Below are 20,590 nucleotides of genomic sequence, written 5' to 3'. Positions count from 1 at the left end.
AATTAAGAAATTAAAATCCTTATCCCATAGTGCCCCGCTTGAAAGGACAGCAAACGTTGTTGACATCTTTTAAATTTACAACCCTTGGCAGATGGAAAAGAGAATAGTGCATGCGATTTCCTGGAATGATTGGAGTTATTGAATGTCAATGATTGCAAGAGATATTCTGGGATTAAGCCTGCCAATACCTTAACAGTTCAACTGTAATAAATGTTCAATATACTGTGAAAATATTTCTATATCAATAAAAACCCAATTAGGGTACTACATACATATACAGCCTCCTATTTCAAGAATTCATAAAATAAGAGTGTCTGTTAAATATCAATAACAATCTACTATAATCAAACTCTAAGCGCGCATGCACACTCTTACCTGCGTGATCCGTGATCTGTAGGTCCGTGGCCGGTAGGAGTGCGCATGCACGCTTACAACTGCCCCATACTCGCGGACCTCCAGATATTTCCTCCACATATTTATTGTTAAAAAAGATATATCGGAGCCGGAGAGAAGTGCGGACCTCCAGATATATACATTGGAGCCGGAGGGAAGGGCAAAAAGCTCGGCAGCAGAGACACCATCACATCTTTATTTACAGCTTTGAGCCCCTGAAGACTCTCCCCAAAGCCCTGGCGGAGGGTCAGGCACTGCCCCCATGCAGGACTGGCGAGCCGAAGGTGTTCCGGGCGGCGGCCAGCGGGGGCTCGAACCTGCGCAAGCAAAAATCCCTCTCCAACTTCTCCTTCCTCAACGACGCCAAAAAGAAGCCCCGCCGCACCTTCGTGGTTCCGCCCCGGCCCCGCTCTCCGAGCACTCACTCCACATAGCTGAGAAGAACGGCTGGAGAGTGTCGTGCCAGTGCTGCAGGTTAAAGGGGGCTGCTTTGGGGGGAGGGGTTTGCTGGGGGCAGACAGCTTTGCTCTGGGGGGGAAGACAGAAGGGGGCCACAGAGAGACAGTCAGGGAGAGGGAAAGGGACATGGTAACTTCCTTATGAGGAAAGGCTAAAGTGTGCTGGGGGCAGACAGTTTGCTCTTGGGGGGGGGGAAGACAGAAGGACACAGACAGAAAGAATGACAGACAGACAGGGGGTCAGAGAGACAGACAGAAATGAAGACAGACAGTCAGCGTCCAAGGAGAGAGAGACAGCGACCAAGGAGAGAGAGAAAGAAAGAATGACAGACATACACATCTATTCTAGCACCCATTAATGTAACGAGCTAAAAGACTAGTTTACAATAAACTTACAAAATTTTTAATAGTGAAAATTTAATATACTTATATTTATAAAATAATTAACATACTACAACTATTTTTACTACTCATAAATACACACACCCAATGTCCAGAAAACACCCCTGAATCCCAAATGCAAGTGGTTTATCACAGCCTTGAATTCCTGTTCAAAAAAAGGTTACTATGGATGGGCAGACTAGAAGGGCCTTTATCTGCCGCCATGTTTCTATATAGTCTTGAATGCTCTGTAAACCTCTGATGTTGTGTTGAAGACAAAAAAGCATCTTCTTCTGTTAATCAGTTCTATTAACTGTCTTCACAAGAATCAAGAACATGGAAAGTCTCTCTCACAAATTTGTAGATGATCGTAGTATACATTAGAGAATGACACGGGGAAAAAAAAAAAGTATCATCGTTCCCACCCCATCCCCATGAGCTCAGTCCCCGTCCCCGCGAGCTGTCAGATCCCACCCACACAAGCCTCAAATAGTTATGATTTTATACTGAACCTATTTTATTAAAGTATAAAAAGAGACTATTCTGTACAAGTGTCATTTTATAAACACAAACAATACAGAACAAGGGTCTACAAAACCCCCGTCTCCCCTCCCTTTCACAAATATCACCTCCACTACTGAATGCTATATAGAAAAATCAAGCTAACAGACTACTTCAGTCACACATGGCAGAAATAGTGTTAGGGGAGAGCAACTAGGGCAACTGACCCCTGGTCAGAGAGAGAGAGCCCTAAGCCAGCTGGAAGCTAAAGAAGCACAGCCTGGGTTTTGCGGTCCCCAGTTATATCTAATACCAGCTCTAGCAGAATACATATTTCAAATCTGAAATATTCTAATCACAAAATATAAAATATTTTTTTTTCTATCTTTTGTTGTCTGGTAATTTCATTCTTCAAATCACATTGGTCTCAGGCTTTGGTTTGGGTTCTTTCTGTCTTCATCGTGGCATGGCTGGTTCCTGAAGGTAAAATAGGCCCAAGAGGAGATGCTGAGTCTGACATGGGCGCAATTTTTTTACCACAGGAGCAAGACTTTTCATCGCTTCCAAGGGGTGGTGAAAGGGCTTGTCCCCATTCCTGCAGTAAACCAGTTGCAAATGTCCCCATTACTGCGGATTTACTGTGGTGACCACGGTTTACTGCGGTAGACGGTCCCCGTGTCATTCTCTAGTATACATGTTAATTATTTTATCAATATAAGTATATTAAATTTTCACTATAATTTTTTTTTTGAGTTTATTGTAAATTGTTACTGATATTTAACAGACACCATTATTTTTATGAATTGAGAAAATATTTCTGATGCTTAAAAAAAAATGTATTGGCCCACTGTTAAAATTTGGAATGCGCAATCTGTGAGCTTATACGGCACACTGCACACTACTGTGGGCTGAAAACGGTATAGAAATTTTTAAAATAATAAATAATAATAATACATGTACCAGTCTGGTCTGTGCCATGCGAGATCCCCGGTCAATTATGAGGAAGTTATCGAAACAACCACATACTGTAAAATTTGATAATGGATAGTATACACAATTTGAATGCCAATGAACACTTGCGGTAATGCCTCCTCACGTAATAAAAGTTTTGTAAAAGTGATTACAAAAATTCCGTGGTTCATTATAATAACACGTCCCTGGTATATGAGCATATCTTTTTTCCTCTTCATAGAACTGAAGCCTTATTGGCCCAGGTTCTCTGCGTATGCTCAATCGATCTCCGACAGTCTCTCTTCTCTGACCCTAACACTTACTGTCATTTTCATGCAATTTGCTAGTCCTCAGAGAGAACTGGTATGAAAATTAGAAAAGGAAAAAAGGGGGGGGAGAGGATAACCCAGAGGAGACTTCTGTTAATAAAATAGTGTATGGGATGATAATTCTTGGATTTTGTGCCTTTATTTTTCAGCAAACTGGGCTGAGAGAGCTAGAGCACGTGCATTTAAAATATACGTATTAAGAGATTCAGAAGTGTCGTGTACAGATTAGCGGAAACACTGGTCTGGAAAGAGGAGCATAGTCATGTATTTTGATATATTGCCTTTCTGTGCTATAACCCAGTGGTTCCCAACCCTGTCCTGGAGGAACACCAGGCCAATTGGGTTTTCAGGCTAGCCCTAATGAATATGCATGAAGCAAATTTGCATGCCTATCACTTCCATCATATGCAAATCTCTCTCATGCATATTCATTAGGGCTAGCCTGAAAACCCAATTGGCCTGGTGGTCCTCCAGGACAGGGTTGGGAATCACTGCTATAATCAAACGGTTTACAAATTAGATATAAAGATACTTTCCCTTTCTTTACTTAGCATGCCCCCTAGTCCTAGCGATTCACACATCTACCATCCCACTCCACTCAGTATTTTATAGACCTCTATCATATCTCCCGAGCTGTCTCTTCTCCAGACTGAAAAGCCTTAGCCACTTTAGCCTTTCCTCATAAGGAAGTTACCGTGTCCCTTTCATCATTTTAATCACCCTTCTCTTTATCTTTTCTAATTCTGCTATATCTTTTTTTGAGATGTGGCGACCAGAATCGCACATTGTATTCCAGGTGCAGTCACATCTCAGAGCGACGCAAGGGCTCCATGGGGTAGAGAAGCAGATAGAAGCTTCGTCTCTGTTTTAAGGACATCCTCACTGAGGCAGCAAAGTGGAAAACACATGATCAGTCTCCCAAACTTGGATCAGAGGCTTATTTTCAGCATGAAAATAAAAAAAATCTCCTCTTCTGCTTTACAGGCCAAGTCCTTTGAACAAGCGACATCATCACTAAAGAACTCACTTTCACAATAAGCTCAGAGTGATTTTATAAACTTTTTACACATAAAAGAGTTTAATAAAATCATCACAGGACCAACTTTTCTGCGACGTGGAATTTTGGCAATCAAACTGTTTATTTTAGAAGTTCTCCTGCAATTTACAGCTAGGTCCTGTATAAGCCCCGGAAGCCAACAACAGGAAAATCAGCCCTGGAAATTCAGCGTCAGGGCCCACACATGGTCTAGTACTGAATACCCCCTAGGCCAATCTAACGCTGACCATCGCCGGCTGAATATCGGCCGGATTTTTTTTTTTTTTTTAGAAAAGCCTTTGGAGGTTAGAGTTAGGCACCGGTGGCTTGTACACAGTTTTTTCTCTTCGTTTGGAAGATGATTGGTCACTAATGAATGTTTTATGAATCTTTCCTATGGTTTTGAGGTTTGTTTGGTTTTGTTTTTTAACTGTATATTGATTTGACTTGACAAAAACACCTTGGCCTGTATTGAGTAAAGGCAGTAAAGCAGACTATATTAACAAAACTTTCTACTTGTCCACATTAAATTCATCTGCCAGATCAACACATAAATGGTGCTGTAGAGAGGATCAAGGAGAACAGGATTAAAACAGTTAGAAAAGCATTTGACTACTTTCAAACGCCCCCCTTTCATCTCAGGCCCCAATAGAAAGAGAATAGGTTTTACTGCACCTGTGGAACAAGACAGATTTAACGAGCGTGACAACGTCCCGACTGGCGTTGTAGCCGGCACAGACGATGGCAACGTGGATTGTCTGAAGAGCAAACAGAAGAGAGAGAGAGAGAGAGAGATGAGATATTTGTAAGAATAACAAATTTAAGAAAGATTACAGGCATTTCATTCCATGAGTCCCTCTCTCAGTCACTCCTCATTGTTTCAGAACGGCTAAGACAGCATACAATAAAAAAAAAAACATTCAAGGGGCTGCAGCACAGATGAGACCCTTACGAGAGTTTAAAACATTTGAACTGGGTTATAATACACCAAAGGTTTGAGGACCATAATCGCCCTTAAACTTGTGTGTGCAACAGTTGTAATACATTTATTTATACAGTAGGGAACAAAATTTGAACTCTGATTATCCAGACTGATTCCTTTGTTTGTTATTTTATCATAATCTGCGTCAATGAGTGATATACAGTTTAAAAAAAAAAAAAAAGAAAAGAAATGCTAGATCACTACAAATTTGATATTTTTTCCCCCATTTACTATTAAAAACAAAAAAATAATGCTCAGTGTGTAAAGTTCAAAGGTCCAGATTTTGTATAGATGTCTACATTAGGTGTGGCTCGGCCCTAATCAAGGACTCCTAGTAATGCCTAACTTCGGAATCCATAAGCAACTTTTTAAATAATTGACGTGTAATTGACCGCTCCAGTTTTCAGCCAATCAAAAAAAAGCAAAAAATTGGCGTTGAACTCTTAAGACACCTAGCAAAGCCTAAGTGGAGTTGCCCTATGACACCTAATGATGCCTATCTGAAAAGTAGGCATGGTTAGGGGGCAGAGAATAGGAATGTTGACTTAGGACAGAGTCGGCAACCTGTGGCTCGCTAGCCAAATGCAGCTCTTATTACATGTGGCTGTGGCTCTTCAGGACCCGACTCTTTAATCTCCCCCTCCCCCGGCCTATCAAGGTACCTGGTTCAGCGGGGCAGGAATGTGGCCCTATCGGGGGCCTAATAAGGAAAAGTCCCTAAGAGTTCTGTTTCTAAGGTCCCCAGACATGGAATAGCTGGGAGTACTACTGGTCAGGACTGAGCCATACCGAATAAGAGTGCAAAGGCAAAAGATTCCTTCGCTTTAGATTGTAAGCTCTACTGAGCATGGACGCTCTCTTGAATGTTTTAATGTACAGCGCTGTATGTCTAGCAGCGCTATGGAAGTGGTAAGTAGTAGTTTCTCAGTTATTTTGGGGGGTTTTCCCCATTTTATTTAAAAAAAATTTCATTCTGGGAGCAATGTCAATAAGGGTATGCACACACTGTTGAAATAGTGGCTTCACAAATAGTACAACTCTTCATGACACAGAAAAATAAAAAGCTGGGGAATTTTCCCATCATTTAAAGCTATAAAAATGATATTTCAAACAAATAGTTCTTTAAAGTGATTCACTTTGGGCCATTCTACATCTATTTTCCTTAGGGAATTGTGTTCCAATCTTTTCCCCAGATCCAAAAAGTTCACTGACATATGGTCTAACGAAACGTCTTGGAAAGGCTCTGCCAAGGATTGGGAGCTCTACGATCCACTGCATCCTAGTCTATCACAATCCCTTTATTTCTTATCATACAAAGCCTTCTGGACTCCGAACAAGATGTTCCGTGCTGGTCTCCTAGACTCTAACCGTTGTTGGCACTGTCACTCGGCCTTGGGAGACTTACATCATATGATTTTTTTTCTTCTAGACTCTAACTGTTGTTGGCACCGTCACTCGGCCTTGGGAGACTTACATCATATGATTTTTTTTCTTCTAGACTCTAACCGTTGTTGGCACTGTCACTCGGCCTTGGGATACTTACATCATATGATTTTTTTTCTTCTAGACTCTAACCGTTGTTGGCACTGTCACTCGGCCTTGGGAGACTTACATCATATGATTTTTTTTTTCTAGACTCTAACCGTTGTTGGCACCGTCACTCGGCCTTGGGAGACTTACATCATATGATTTTTTTTCTTCTAGACTCTAACCGTTGTTGGCACTGTCACTCGGCCTTGGGAGACTTACATCATATGATTTTTTTTTTTCTAGACTCTAACCGTTGTTGGCACTGTCACTCGGCCTTGGGAGACTTACATCATATGATTTTTTTTTTTCTAGACTCTAACCGTTGTTGGCACTGTCACTCGGCCTTGGGAGACTTACATCATATGATTTTTTTTTTTCTAGACTCTAACCGTTGTTGGCACCGTCACTCGGCCTTGGGAGACTTACATCATATGATTTTTTTTCTTCTAGACTCTAACCGTTGTTGGCACCGTCACTCGGCCTTGGGAGACTTACATCATATGATTTTTTTTCTTCTAGACTCTAACCGTTGTTGGCACCGTCACTCGGCCTTGGGAGACTTACATCATATGATTTTTTTTCTTCTAGACTCTAACCGTTGTTGGCACCGTCATTCGGCCTTGGGAGGCTTACATCATATGATTTTTTTTTTTTCTAGACTCTAACCGTTGTTGGCACCGTCACTCGGCCTTGGGATACTTACATCATATGATTTTTTTTTTTCTAGACTCTAACCGTTGTTGGCACCGTCACTCGGCCTTGGGAGACTTACATCATATGATTTTTTTTCTTCTAGACTCTAACCGTTGTTGGCACCGTCACTCGGCCTTGGGAGACTTACATCATATGATTTTTTTTCTTCTAGACTCTAACCGTTGTTGGCACCGTCACTCGGCCTTGGGAGACTTACATCATATGATTTTTTTTCTTCTAGACTCTAACCGTTGTTGGCACCGTCACTCGGCCTTGGGAGACTTACATCATATGATTTTTTTTTTCTAGACTCTAACCGTTGTTGGCACCGTCACTCGGTCTTGGGAGACTTACATCATATGATTTTTTTTCTTCTAGACTCTAACCGTTGTTGGCACCGTCACTCGGCCTTGGGAGACTTACATCATATGATTTTTTTTCTTCTAGACTCTAACCGTTGTTGGCACTGTCACTCGGCCTTGGGAGACTTACATCATATGATTTTTTTTTTCTAGACTCTAACCGTTGTTGGCACTGTCACTCGGCCTTGGGAGACTTACATCATATGATTTTTTTTTTTCTAGACTCTAACCGTTGTTGGCACTGTCACTCAGCCTTGGGAGACTTACATCATATGATTTTTTTTTTTCTAGACTCTAACCGTTGTTGGCACCGTCACTCGGCCTTGGGATACTTACATCATATGATTTTTTTTCTTCTAGACTCTAACCGTTGTTGGCACTGTCACTCGGCCTTGGGAGACTTACATCATATGATTTTTTTTCTTCTAGACTCTAACCGTTGTTGGCACTGTCACTCGGCCTTGGGAGACTTACATCATATGATTTTTTTTCTTGTCCTAATATTGCTACTTTCTGGTCACAGGTCTGGCATATCATCCAACAGATTCTTCCGATACAATCACAACTTTCTACTGATAAACTCGCCATTGAAGACTCTTTAACCATCTGGCAGAAATCCTTGCTTAACTTTTTGCTAGCACTTACTTACCAAATGATTCTACATAATTGGAAATCCACAGATTTACTAAATGTCGCATTCTGGTGGAATACAATCCTCACGATACACTCATCTGAAGTTAAACCAATAGTTAACAAGATCTGAACTCCCATAGTGAACTTTTCTTCACTGCCGTTGATATCTCCACTGTAATCCTCTTTGCAACTATGACATATTAAGATCTAAGGTCTCTCTGCTATCTACATTATATTGGGAAATACCCCTCTTACACACACTCCCCCCCCCCATCATTACTTATTGACTGAGCATGGTGCTAGCTTCGCCTCTCCTCTTCAGGTTCTCCTTCTGACTCCTTCGGAGTTGCCTTGCATGATTACAGAATTCATATTGTGTGTACGCTGTTTGAAATCCTTATTTGTATACTTGTGTTGTCATGCATTGGCAGCTACCCTGGGGGGGGGGGGGTGTTTCTGTTACGTTCTATTTGACTAAAAATTTCAATAAAAATATTTGAAATCAAAATTCTTTAACGTGATACGGTTGTAAACGTTGGATACTGATGCAAGTTTACATTGTTGCAAATTGTGCGAACTAGTGAGATGGCGGCACATAAAGCCGAATGATACGAGTCCTGAGATTCTTGAGTCGTCTTAAAATTCCATATGTCTTGATGTTGATGAGTATATAGGAATTGGAGGTTTACCTCAAGAAAAGTGAAATAGAGCTTGGTTATGTCAAACAAATAAACATCCCTCAGCCTGAAACGAGTTGGGTTTGGGTTTCAGTGCTGGGAAATCTGTGGTTATTAAAGGCCAAGTCAAACATGGGTCCTGGTACTGGAGAGCTTCCACGGGAACGTGGATTGTGGACCCCACAGGTTTGACTTCCAGGTGCACGGAAATCCCGTGGGGATGGGAGACGCCATTGTGGGTTTCTTGTAGGCGAGTACTCCAAATCTCTGCTGATGCCAAAATGAGGTTTGGAACACACGGAGAGAAGCTATTTGAGCCATAGAATGAGAATTGGAATACACAGAGAGGCTATTGGAACGGGCTCCACCGCGGCTTAAAAAATTAATGTTTTGCCTTACTGTAGAAATTTATTTCGTACGTAATTATATATCACCTATCAAGGTTATCTAAGCAACTTACAATCAGGTACTCAAGCATTTTCCCTCTCTGTCCTGGCGGGCTCACAATTTATCTAATGTACCTGGGGCAATAGAGGATTGAATGACTTGCCAAGGGTCACAAGGAGCAGCATGGGTTTGAACCAGGGCTGTGAAGTCGGAGTCGAGGAGTCAGAGACAATTTTGGGTACCTGGAGTCGGAGTCGTGGATACCAGAAACTGAGGAGTCGGAGTTGAAGGATTTATCTGACTCCACAGCCCTGGTTTGAACCCACAATCTCAGGGTGCCGAGGCTGTAGCTCTAACCACTGCACCACACTCTCCTCTAATACAATACCAGAAGTGAGCCAAGTATAGGACAATGAAGCCATTGTGACATCACTGCTGAGGTTGGCTCTTAGGCATTGGTGGAATGAGGCATTATGACATCACAATCTCAGCTACTCTTTGGGTTTCTGCCAGGCACTGGGCTTGTCTGTCCCCGTATGGCAATTCTTATGTTCTTATGTGAGCCAAGTCTAGGACAATCAAGCCATTGTGACATCACTGCTGAGGTTGGCTCTTAGGCATTGGTGGAATGAGGCATTATGACATCACAATCTCAGCTACTCTTTGGGTTTCTGCCAGGCACTGGGCTTGTCTGTCCCCGTATGGCAATTCTTATGTTCTTATGTGAGCCAAGTATAGGACAATCAAGCCATTGTGACATCATTGCTGAGGTTGGCTCTTAGGCATTGGTGAAATGAGGCATTATGACATCACAATCTCAGCTCTGGAATGTTGATACTCTTTGGGTTTCTTCCAGGCATTATGACATCAGGGGACAAGATTGGGACTTGTATACCGCCTTTTTGTAGCTTTACATCCACACTGAAAGCAGTTTACATACAGGTACTTCAAGCATTTTCCCTGTCCCGGTGGACTGACAATCTATCTAAAGTACCTGGGGCAGTGGAGGATCAAGTGACATGCCCAGGGTTACAAGGAACACATTTACTATAAGCTATCTCGACAAAAATGTTGGTGCCAAAAGATTAATCTGAAATGGTTTAAGCCTTTAGAATCTTTGTTACAAGTACATTACGTTTCTCCTTTTTATTTGACTGCTTCTTTAGAGCCAGAAATACCTGCAGGTATAGGAGGGGGATGGGATAGATTCCAGCAGGGACAGGCAGGGGTAGATGAAACTACTGACCCCATTCAACTCTCCACTTATCACTGGAAAAAGACCATGGTGTTGCCGGCAGAACAGAGGCAATGCGGCATAGCTAAGCAAGGGTCTCACTGGAATAGCACAGGATACTATCAGCAGTACTGACCTGGCACATTGTATGTGGACAAGATGGTTAAAAGCCATTTAATTTTATGAATGTTTACTGCTTGGAAACCGCTTAGAACTTAGGCGGTAGACCAATTTTTAAAATAAATAAATAAGATACGAGCCCGAATCCAATTCAAATTTTACTGTCTACTATTCAAAGCAATAAACGGAACTGCACCCACCTACCTAAACAACCGTCTAAACCGTAACAGCACATCCTGACTAAGAAGAAGCCAGACCCCATTCCCCTACCCACCACTCAAGGGAACACAGCGCAAGAAGATGTACGACGGCCTCCTAGCGACACAAGCAGTGAAGCTGGACCCCTCCATCTCCAACCTGCTGACAACTACAAGTGACTTTAAATCATTTTGAAAAGAAATCAAAACTCCCCCTTATCCTCCCTCCTCCTTGCAAGTTTCCAGCTGACCTCCAATCCCTCTACTATCTCCTCAATGACTCTATCAATTATCCTACCCTAAACTGCATCCTCCCTACAAGTAAACCTCAATTCTACACCCTTCTTTCTATCTTTCACCATTGCCTCTACTATATAACCGACCCCTAAATTGTAACTTCCTGGAAATGTCCATCTATCTTATACTGTAATCCGCTTAGAACTGCAAGGTACAGGCAGAATAGAAGTCACTAATGTAATGTAATGTGTCTCAGTACTGAATAGCATAGGGGTAGGGTCACCATATTTTGAAAAGGTTTAGAGCCCTTCCTGGAGGAAAAGTTCATAGTCTGTTATTGAGAAAGACATGGGGGAAGCCACTGCTTGCCCTGGATCAGTAGCATGGAATGTTGCTACTTCTTGGGATTCTAGAATCTTGTTACTCTTTGGGATTCTGGAATCTTGCTATTCCTTGGGATTCTGTATGGAATGTTGCTACTCTTTGGGATTCTGGAATCTTGCTATTCTTTGGGATTCTGCATGGAATGTTGCTACTTCTTGGGATTCTAGAACCTTGTTATTCTTTGGGATTCCGGAATCTTGCTATTCCTTGGGTTTCTGTGTGGAACTAGTGACTTGGGTTTTGGCCACCATGAGAATGGGCTACTGGGCTTGATGGAGTTTAAGTTTATTAGGATTTTATATACCGCCTATCAAGGTTATCTAAGCGGTTTTACAATCAGGTACTCAAGCATTTTCCCTATCTGTCCAGCAATGGACCATTGGTCTGACCCAATAAGGCTATTCTTATGTTATGTTCTTAAAACCCTTGATACATAACCCTTCCCCATTCGGCCTACAGCGCCCCCCCCTCCCCCACTAGCAAGCCTCCTCTGTTCTACAACCAGCTCCAGCCGCGTTTGGTGGATTCAGAGCATGCGCGGATGTGTGTGACGTTCATCCGAGCATGCTTAGAGGCCCTCTAGAAGCGGTCAGAACCGGTAGGGGCTTTCCAAAACCCGGGCAAACGCTGGGTTTTGGAAAGTCCGTCCGGGAGCCCGGACTGTCCTCTAAAAAGAGGACATGTCCGGGTTTCTCGGATGTCTGGTAACCCTACATAGGGGTTATGGAGCAGGACAAAATTGTACTGGTTTAGTGGAGATCTCATGCAGGTGTTTAGCTGACCATCTCGTGCCTATCCACATGACTGGGCCTCAAGCAATTCATTGCAGATCGACTCTTGATAATGAAATTCAGGTATCATTTTCATCCCTAGGAATTCCCCAAATCACTGCCTGGTCCACAACATTTTTTATTCCAGTGGAGTGTTAAAACTGCAGAATCATCGAAGAGCTCTGTAGTGCTTCCTAGGCATTCTCAGCAGCTATTTGGCAAGTTTTATTTGCAAAAACTTCATAGGTTCCAGCTCTCCTTCATGGAGGCGACCTTCCTTCTACTTGGCTAGATAATCAATTACTGTGTCCCCTTTTTTTTTATTGTACATCGCTTAGAAATACTGATAAGCGTTTGAATCAAATCTTAAATAAAACTTGAAACTCAATATTTTTTTAGGGGACTGGTAAAAACCCGCTTCTTGAGCGCGTGCATGATACCTGCGTCTTATGTGTTTCTGGCTGTGGTTGATGGTAAAATTTTACATTACAAACAAATTACAAGATTTACCTGAATTACAGCAGTTTTTGGGAGAGAAAGGCATGTTTTAAGCTCTCTTATCTATTTACTGGTTTATCCCCCAGATAGACAAATGGACAGATTCTCATTCCCTTTCGTTGGAAAGAATTTAAAAAAAAGTTTCACCCCCATGTTGAAAGTCAAAGGCATGAGAGGCTCAAAAAACCCAGTACAAGTACCGTATTTTCACGCATATAACGCGCGCGTTATACACGATTTTACAAACCAAGTATAATCATGCGCATTATATTTGTGAGCGCGTTATACAATTTTTTTTTTTCTCATTGCGATCCGGCATCCCCCCTGCGAACCAGCATCCTCCCCCCGCTCGCGTCAACCCCCCTCCCCCGCGATCCTACATCCTCCCCGCACCGCAAAGACATCGCTTACCCGATTGGGCACCGGCACCAGCACCAATGCACAGGACATGCCAATGCCAGTGCCCGAAGATCCTCCCTCGCCTGGGCTGGGCTGTGCGAGGGAGATCCTCCCTCTTCCCTGTGCTGGGCTGGTCTGGGCTTTGAGCATTTGCGCATGCGCAAAGCCTTCTGGTCTCGCTCTATCCGAAATTTTCAGATTCAGAATCTCAGAGAGAGCGAGATCAGAAGGCTTTGAGCATGCGCAAATGCTCATAGCCAAGACCAGCCCAGCACAGGAAAGAGGGAGGATCTCCCTTGCACCGCCCAGCCCAGCCCAGCCCAGGCGAGGGAAAATCTTCGGGCACTGGCACGTCCTGTGCATTGGTGCTGGTGCCGGTGCCCAATTGGGTAAGCGATGTCTTTGCGGTGCTGGGGGGGATGTAGGATTGCGGGGGAGGGGGGGCGACACGAGCGGGGGGGAGAGGATGCCGGTTCGCAGGCCAGAAGAGGGAGTAAGCGGGGGTGGCGGGAGGAGGTTATAGCAGCATGCGCGGTATACGCGTGTGCGTGCTATATAGATTTTTTTTTTACAGCAATGCTTTGTTCCAGCGCGCTATACGCGTATGCGTGTTATACACGTATAGAAACATAGAAACATAGAAATTGACGGCAGAAAAGGGCTATAGCCCATCGAGTCTGCCCATACCAATGACCCACTCCCTGATTCTTACTCTCCTAGAGATCCCACATGAATATCCCATTTCCTCTTGAAATCTAACACGCTGCTGGCCTCAATCACCCGCTGAGGCAGCTCGTTCCAATGATCGACCACCCTTTCGGTGAAGAAGTACTTCCTAGCATCACCCTGAAATTTCCCTCCCCTGATTTTCAGCGAGTGTCCTCTGGTTACCGAGGGCCCCGTAAGACTGAAGATATCATCTTTCACCACTATACGCCCAGTAATATACTTAAAGGTTTCAATCATGTCTCCTCTCTGTATGCGCGTTATATGCATGAAAATACGGTATATCGGGTGCCCCACGCAAACCTTTATCTTATGCCCCTCAAGAACTCCTTCCCCAATTAATCTGTCTCCAGATATACACACAACAAAGTTTAATACAGTAAAACCTTGGACTGCAAGTAACTCGGTTTGCAAGTGTTTTGCAAGACATTTTATTAAATTTTAACTTGATATAAAAGCAATGTCATACAATACATACAGTATACATCATCACAACTGAGCCGATGGTTCTTCTCTCTCTGACGTTGCGGGAGTGTAGTGACTGTTCTAAACGAGCGAGGTCTTGCAATACGAGTGCATACAGTATACACGCATCACATCATCACAACTGAGCCGATGGTTCTTCTCTCTCTGACGTTGCGGGAGTGTAGTGACTGTTCTAAACGAGCGAGGTCTTGCAATACGAGTGCATACAGTATACACGCGTCACATCATCACAACTGAGCCGATGATTCTTCTCTCCCTGATGCTGTAAGAGTGTAGTGACTGTTCTAAACGAGCGAGGTCTTGCAATACGAGTACATACAGTATACAAGCGTCACATCATCACAACTGAGCCGATGATTCTTCTCTCTCTGACGTTGCGGGAGTGTAGTGACTGTTCTAAACGAGCGAGGTCTTGCAATACGAGTACATATAGTATACACGCATCACATCATCACAACTGAGCCGATGGTTCTTCTCTCTCTGACGCTGCGGGAGTGTAGTGACTGTTCTAAATGAGCGAGGTCTTGCAGTACAAGTACGTACAATATTTTGTGTTGAAGTTTTTGAGTTGTGGAATGAATCGTCTGAGTTTCCAGTATTTCCTATGGGAAAATTTGCTTTGATATACAAGTGCTTTGGATTACAAGCATGCTTCTGGAACGAATTATGCTCGCAAACCAAGGTTTTACCGTATTTAAAAACGTGTAGGTGCATTTATGACACGCGTACAAACAATGAAGGTAATTCCTCAAAGGCAACAGGAGAAAACAAAGCAAAAGCCCAGATGTTCCACAGTCAAAGAACTGAAGTCCAAAGCACAAAAGAAGAACAGACTGTGGAATACAATGATCTTGATGAGGCATTTATTATGACAAGCCAGATAAAAGTACAAATCCAAAATGAAATAATCTTCACTTCATGAATAACTGACATGTAGTGTGATATGGACCCCTACACGGTGTGTGTTTTGGCAAAAAAACCTTCTTTGGGGGGTCCAGGTCAGCATTCACTCAATGGTATAAAAATAAATTAATAAAACCTTGTCCGTAAAGACGCTAAAATAAAATGAAGCACTTCTGCAGAAGATTATTTCATTTTGGATTGGTACTTTTATCTGACTCGTCATAATAAACGCCTCATCAAGATCGTTCTATTCCACAGTCTGTTCTTCTTTGGCGATTCCTAAAAGTCATTACCTAGGTAACCGGGTTCTTTGAAAGCTGTCCACCCTTTTTAAGTACAAGTTCACGCTGACGAGTCTTTGAATATGCGTGGCTATCAGGAACTGTTGTTCCGAGTGCAGCTATGCTTTGCTCGTCCTCTTCCCCCAGACCTACCACCCTAGGTGACTGCCTAGTCCTGCTTGGGCCAGCCTTGGAGAGTCACGGGGGAGCAGGGGTGCTATTCATACTAGCAGAGTAGATGACGGCAGATAAGACCTGCACAGTCCATTCCATCTGTTCAATAAGATGAGTTTAAGGCACGATCTTGACACATCCCTTGCCTTTTTCAGGGCATGGATCGTAGAAATTTGCCTGGCCCTGGACACGCTTCCTAATTACTGGAATTGCCACTGAAGCCCACGCCAGTCCATCCAGACGTGTCTAACCATAATCGGGGCAGAGACTGTAGAAGTTTGCAATACTTCTATTATTTATGTTTAGCATTTATATACCACTAGTCTTTAAGCCCGTTACATTAACGGGTGCTAGAATAGATGTGTCTGTCTGTCTTTCTTTCTCTCTCTCTCTCTCTCCTTGGCTGCTTTCTGTCTGTCTTTCTTTCTTTTTTTCCTCCGCTGTCCACCACCACCCTTTGCCAGATCCCCCTGTCCAGCAGTAGCCCTTCTCCCTTCCTTTTATGTCCCCCTTGTCCAGCAGCATCTCTTCTGTGCTCCCCCTGTCCCTCTTCCCTACTCCCCAGTCCATCAGCACCTCTTCCGTGCTCCCCCTGTCCCCCATCCATCAGCACCTCTTTTGTGCGCCCCCTGGTTCCTCTTTCCTGTTCCCCCGTCCATCAGCACCTCTTCCGTGCTCCCCCTGTCCCTCTTCCCTGCTCCCCGGCCCATCAGCGCCCCTTACCTGCTCCCCCTGTCCAGCATGCTCGTTTGCAGCCTGGTGAGGATAGCGGCCAGCTGTAGCGAACCTCGCAGGCCGCTATGCACCTCAGTAGCAAGTTCCCTCTGACGCAATCGCGTATGTCAGAGGAAACTTATAACCTAAGTGGTGTACATTCAGGTACTCGAGCATTTTTCCCTATCTAATGTAAGTGACTCGCCCAGGGTCACAAGGAGCAGTGTGGGATTTGACCCCACCAGCTCAGGGTGCTGAGGCTGTGGCTCTAACCACGGCACCACATCTTTCCCTTGTTCTTTTACAGGATCCATTTCTTCCTTTCTAAATCTCTTTCACCCTACACTGCGACGCCTCTTTTCCCTCGTAACTCATCAGCTCTCCTGGGAGCTTCTGCTGTGCACAACCATCTGGCAAGATTCCCCATCCCCCACCCCCTCCTCTCACACGGCAGACACAGCTTATTAATAGCTTACTGCTTTATTGATCAAGTGTTTTATTTCTTTAATGATGGAAGCCGTGAAGCCCTTTCAGAAACATGACGGCATAGGGCGGGAGGGAGGTAATGGAAAGTTGGGGGAGACGAAGTGAGGGAGCTCATTTTACTCCTATGCAGCATGATTAATTTTGATAATGAGCAAATGAATAAATTATTTAGAGGGTTTAAATTATTTGGAAGCCATAGCTAATTAGTTGTTGGCTGCTATGCCACTTACCTCCCCACCCCCACCCTCCATTTTTTTTTTTTAACTGTTTTTATTAGACCTTTTCAAAATGCAGTTCTTTTCCATTACAGCATTTAAGAAGGAAGCTTCCTGTTTGCTTCCCCTTTTCCTGAGAGCCTGTATGTCACAGCTCCATTATATCCACTGTGATTTTCTTTATTTGGAGTATAGTCCAGAAATAAGAACATAAGAGTCGCCATTACTGGGACAGACTGAAGGGCCATCAAGCCCAGTGTCCTGTTTCCAAAAGTGGCCAATCCAGGTCCTAAGTACCTGGCAGAAACCCAAAGAGTAGCAACATTCCAGAGTTGAGATTGTGATGTCATAATGCCTCATTCCACCAATGCCTAAGAGCCAACCTCATCAGTGATGTCACAAAAGCTCGATTATCCTAGACTTGGCTCGCATAAGAACATAAGAGCTGCCATACTGGGTCAAACCAAAGGGCCATCAAGCCCAGTGTCCTGTTTCCAAAAGTGGCCAATCCAGGTCCCAAGTACCTGGCAGAAACCCAAAGAATAGCAATACTCCACAGCTGAGATTGTGATGTCATAATGCCTCATTCCACCAATGCCTAAGAGCCAACCTCATCAGTGATGTCACAATGGCTTCACTGTCTTATACTTGGCTCACATAAGAACACAAGAATTGATGTACTGGGACAGACTGAAGGTCCATTAAGCCCAGGATCCTGTTTCCAACAGTGGTCAACCCAGGTCCCAAGTACCTGGCAAGATCCCAAAGAGTAGCAACATTCCATGCTACCGATCCAGGGTAATTTTATAGAAAGTCCCCTATTCTGCAAGTCCAAGTAAGCATCTTTTTGAGACTATTGTTTAAAGGCACACTGGTACACACACATACACCTTTACAGCTACAGTGCCACTAAAATATGGCATAAAGGTGTGTATTTTAAAAGCCAGCATCTTTCAGTACCCCTTACCTCCAAATCAGTTCACATTGCTCAAGAACATCCTCGTTCTCAGTTTTTTCCCCCACCTTCTGAACTTCCATCCTACATCATCTTTTATATGTTTTAAGGCTGCTCTTAAAATCCACTTTTTTTTTTCCAAGTTTTATTTAAAATTTGATTAAATCGCTAATGAAATTTCTAAGCAATTTGCAAAGGCTTGTTAAAAATCAAAGCCACAAAATAGCCTACTTTGGATAAATATAAAAGCCGTCTTTTCTTAATCATGACGGGAATAGCTATCCAAATGGTCACACATAACTGGAAGAGCCACGATAGAATAAATTACACATTTTTTGGTGGGCAAATGTGTGTACCACATATAAATATGAGAGAATGAATGCGGAATGGATGGGGTTCAGTAGTTCATTTAATAAAGTGTGGAGCCCATTGACTACATTTGTTACCTCGCAATAAGGGTCATGTATCTTTCATTTTCTTAGTCAGTTACCTCACACTTCTCCACAGTGGGCTGCTGCCCACACTCGGAGCTGTTGCCAGCCACAATGCCAGCTCGCAGGCTTTCGCTGTCCCCCGTCCCTTCCTCCATGGAGTAGGTTTTGGAGTGGTTGCCATGACGCCGCTGAGGTCCCCGGCTCTGGACCAGACTAAGCTGTCTGCGGAGTGCCCGGTTCTCCTCCTCCACCTCTCGCACGTGCAGCTCCAGGCTTTCCCGCTCCCGCTGGCTCGAGGCTGTGTAACGAGGGCTGTGGGCCTGGGATTCAATTGGAGACAGGGATATTTGTTTTCCATCTAAAAAGAAAAAAAAAAAAAATATTTGTCCTATGTTATAATGAATAAAACTTGCGCTTTGTCACTACAACTGACAAAACCAGACAATCACATTATCTTATCTTGAGACAATTTTCATACTGGTAGCAGAACTGCACAAAAATATGACAATAGAGAAATAATTAAAGCTCATTAGAAGTGTGAAAAGAAAATAATTCTGGTTTCCTTTTGTTTGGGATTTTTTCTTCAATTTTTATCAAGTATTTCTATCATTTCCTTTCATTTAACCAAAACAAAATGAATTTTAAAAAAAACAAAACTAATCCCCCTTTTTACAAAACTGCCCAAGAGGTTTTTAATGCTCTGAGCAGCTCCGACAGTCATAGATAGGGTTACCAGATTTTCCAAACAGAATTCCATAAGCAATAAAACATTATCCCATCTCCAGATTACATAGGACTTCCCGTTTATCTTGTGTGTCTGTCATATTAGATTCTAAGCTCTTCCGAGCAGGGACCGTCCCTTGCATATACAATGTGCAGTGCAGTAGAAATAATAAGTCTACAAAATCCTGAGTGGAGTAGAACCGGTAAAAGTGGATCGATTTTTCACTCCGTCAAAAATTACAGAGAGTAGATGAAGTTACAGGGAAATACTTGTAAAACCAATAGGAGGAAATGTTTTTTTCACTCAGTGAATAGTTCAGCTCTGGAACGCGTTGCTAGAGGATGTGGTAAGAGCGGATAGCGTAGCTGGTTTTAAGAAAGGTTTGGACAAGTTCCTGGAGGAAAAGTCCATAGTCTGTTATTGAGAAAGACATGGGGAAGCCACTGCTTGCCCTGTATTGGTAGCAAGGAATATTGCTACACCTTGGGTTTTGGCCAGGTACTAGGGACCTAGATTGGCCACCATGAGAACGGGCTACTGGGCGTGATGGACCATTGGTCTAACCCAGTGAGGCTACTCTCTCGGTGAAAAAGTATTTTCATACATTACTCCTAAGTCAATTCTCTGCCCTTGCAATCCCAATTCATGTCATCTACCAGTATCCCACCCCTGGAAAAAATTTGTTTATATATTAACACTTTTCCACTATTTAAATGTCTGTATCATATCTCCTTCGTCCCCCGTCCCCCCCCCCCCTTTTCCTCTAGGTCAGCACTTCTCAACTCAATCCTCGGGGCCACACTTAGTCCCAGTGGCGTACTAAGGGGGGGGGGGGGCGATCCGCCCCGGGTGTAAGCCCTGAGGGGGTGCTCCGGCATCCGTCCCCCCCCCCGACATCCGGTTCTTCCCCTCTGGCCTCCCCGCACCATTAAGAGTACCGAAGCAGCCTGCAGCAAGATCGCGATGTCAGCGATCTTGCGCTGCTTCGTGCTGTCCTCTGCCGCGGACCCACCCCCTCCACTGACGTCAGAGGAGGGGGCGGGTCCGCGGTGGAGGACAGCACAAGCAGCACAAGATCGCTGACATCGCGATTTTGCTGCAGGCAGCTTCGGTACTCTTAATGGTGCAGGGAGGCCAGAGGGGAAGAACCGGACGTCGGGGTGGGGGGGGCGAGCAGTCCTTTGGGGTGGGGCAGGCAGGCAGGCCTTCAGGGGGAGATGCAGGCCTTAAAGGGGGGGGGGGACAAGCCTTCATGGGGGGAGGCAGGCTTTCAGGGGGGGGACATGCAGGCAGGCCTTCAAGGGGGGACAGGCAGGCAGGCCTTTAAGGAGGGGGGAAGG

At 43.9% G+C, this 20,590-nt stretch overlaps 1 protein-coding gene across 2 annotated transcripts in view; it reads right to left on the bottom strand.

The window, feature by feature from the left end:
* LOC117363916 (LARGE xylosyl- and glucuronyltransferase 1) overlaps window positions 1-20,590 on the bottom strand; it is a 391,773-nt gene that overhangs the window by 151,775 nt on the left and 219,408 nt on the right. For both annotated transcript variants that reach the window (XM_033952487.1, XM_033952488.1), the window contains exons 3-4: window positions 18,583-18,884; window positions 4,725-4,807 (exon numbers count right to left, since the gene is read on the bottom strand). In XM_033952487.1, the coding sequence (XP_033808378.1) occupies window positions 4,725-4,807; window positions 18,583-18,884 (385 nt within the window). The remainder of the gene's footprint in view (window positions 1-4,724; window positions 4,808-18,582; window positions 18,885-20,590) is intronic.

Source organism: Geotrypetes seraphini, chromosome 7, assembly GCF_902459505.1.
Source record: "Geotrypetes seraphini chromosome 7, aGeoSer1.1, whole genome shotgun sequence".
Taxonomy (NCBI): domain Eukaryota; kingdom Metazoa; phylum Chordata; class Amphibia; order Gymnophiona; family Dermophiidae; genus Geotrypetes; species Geotrypetes seraphini.
Note: the sequence above shows the minus strand (reverse complement) of the source record. Positions and strands in the feature narration are given on the sequence as shown.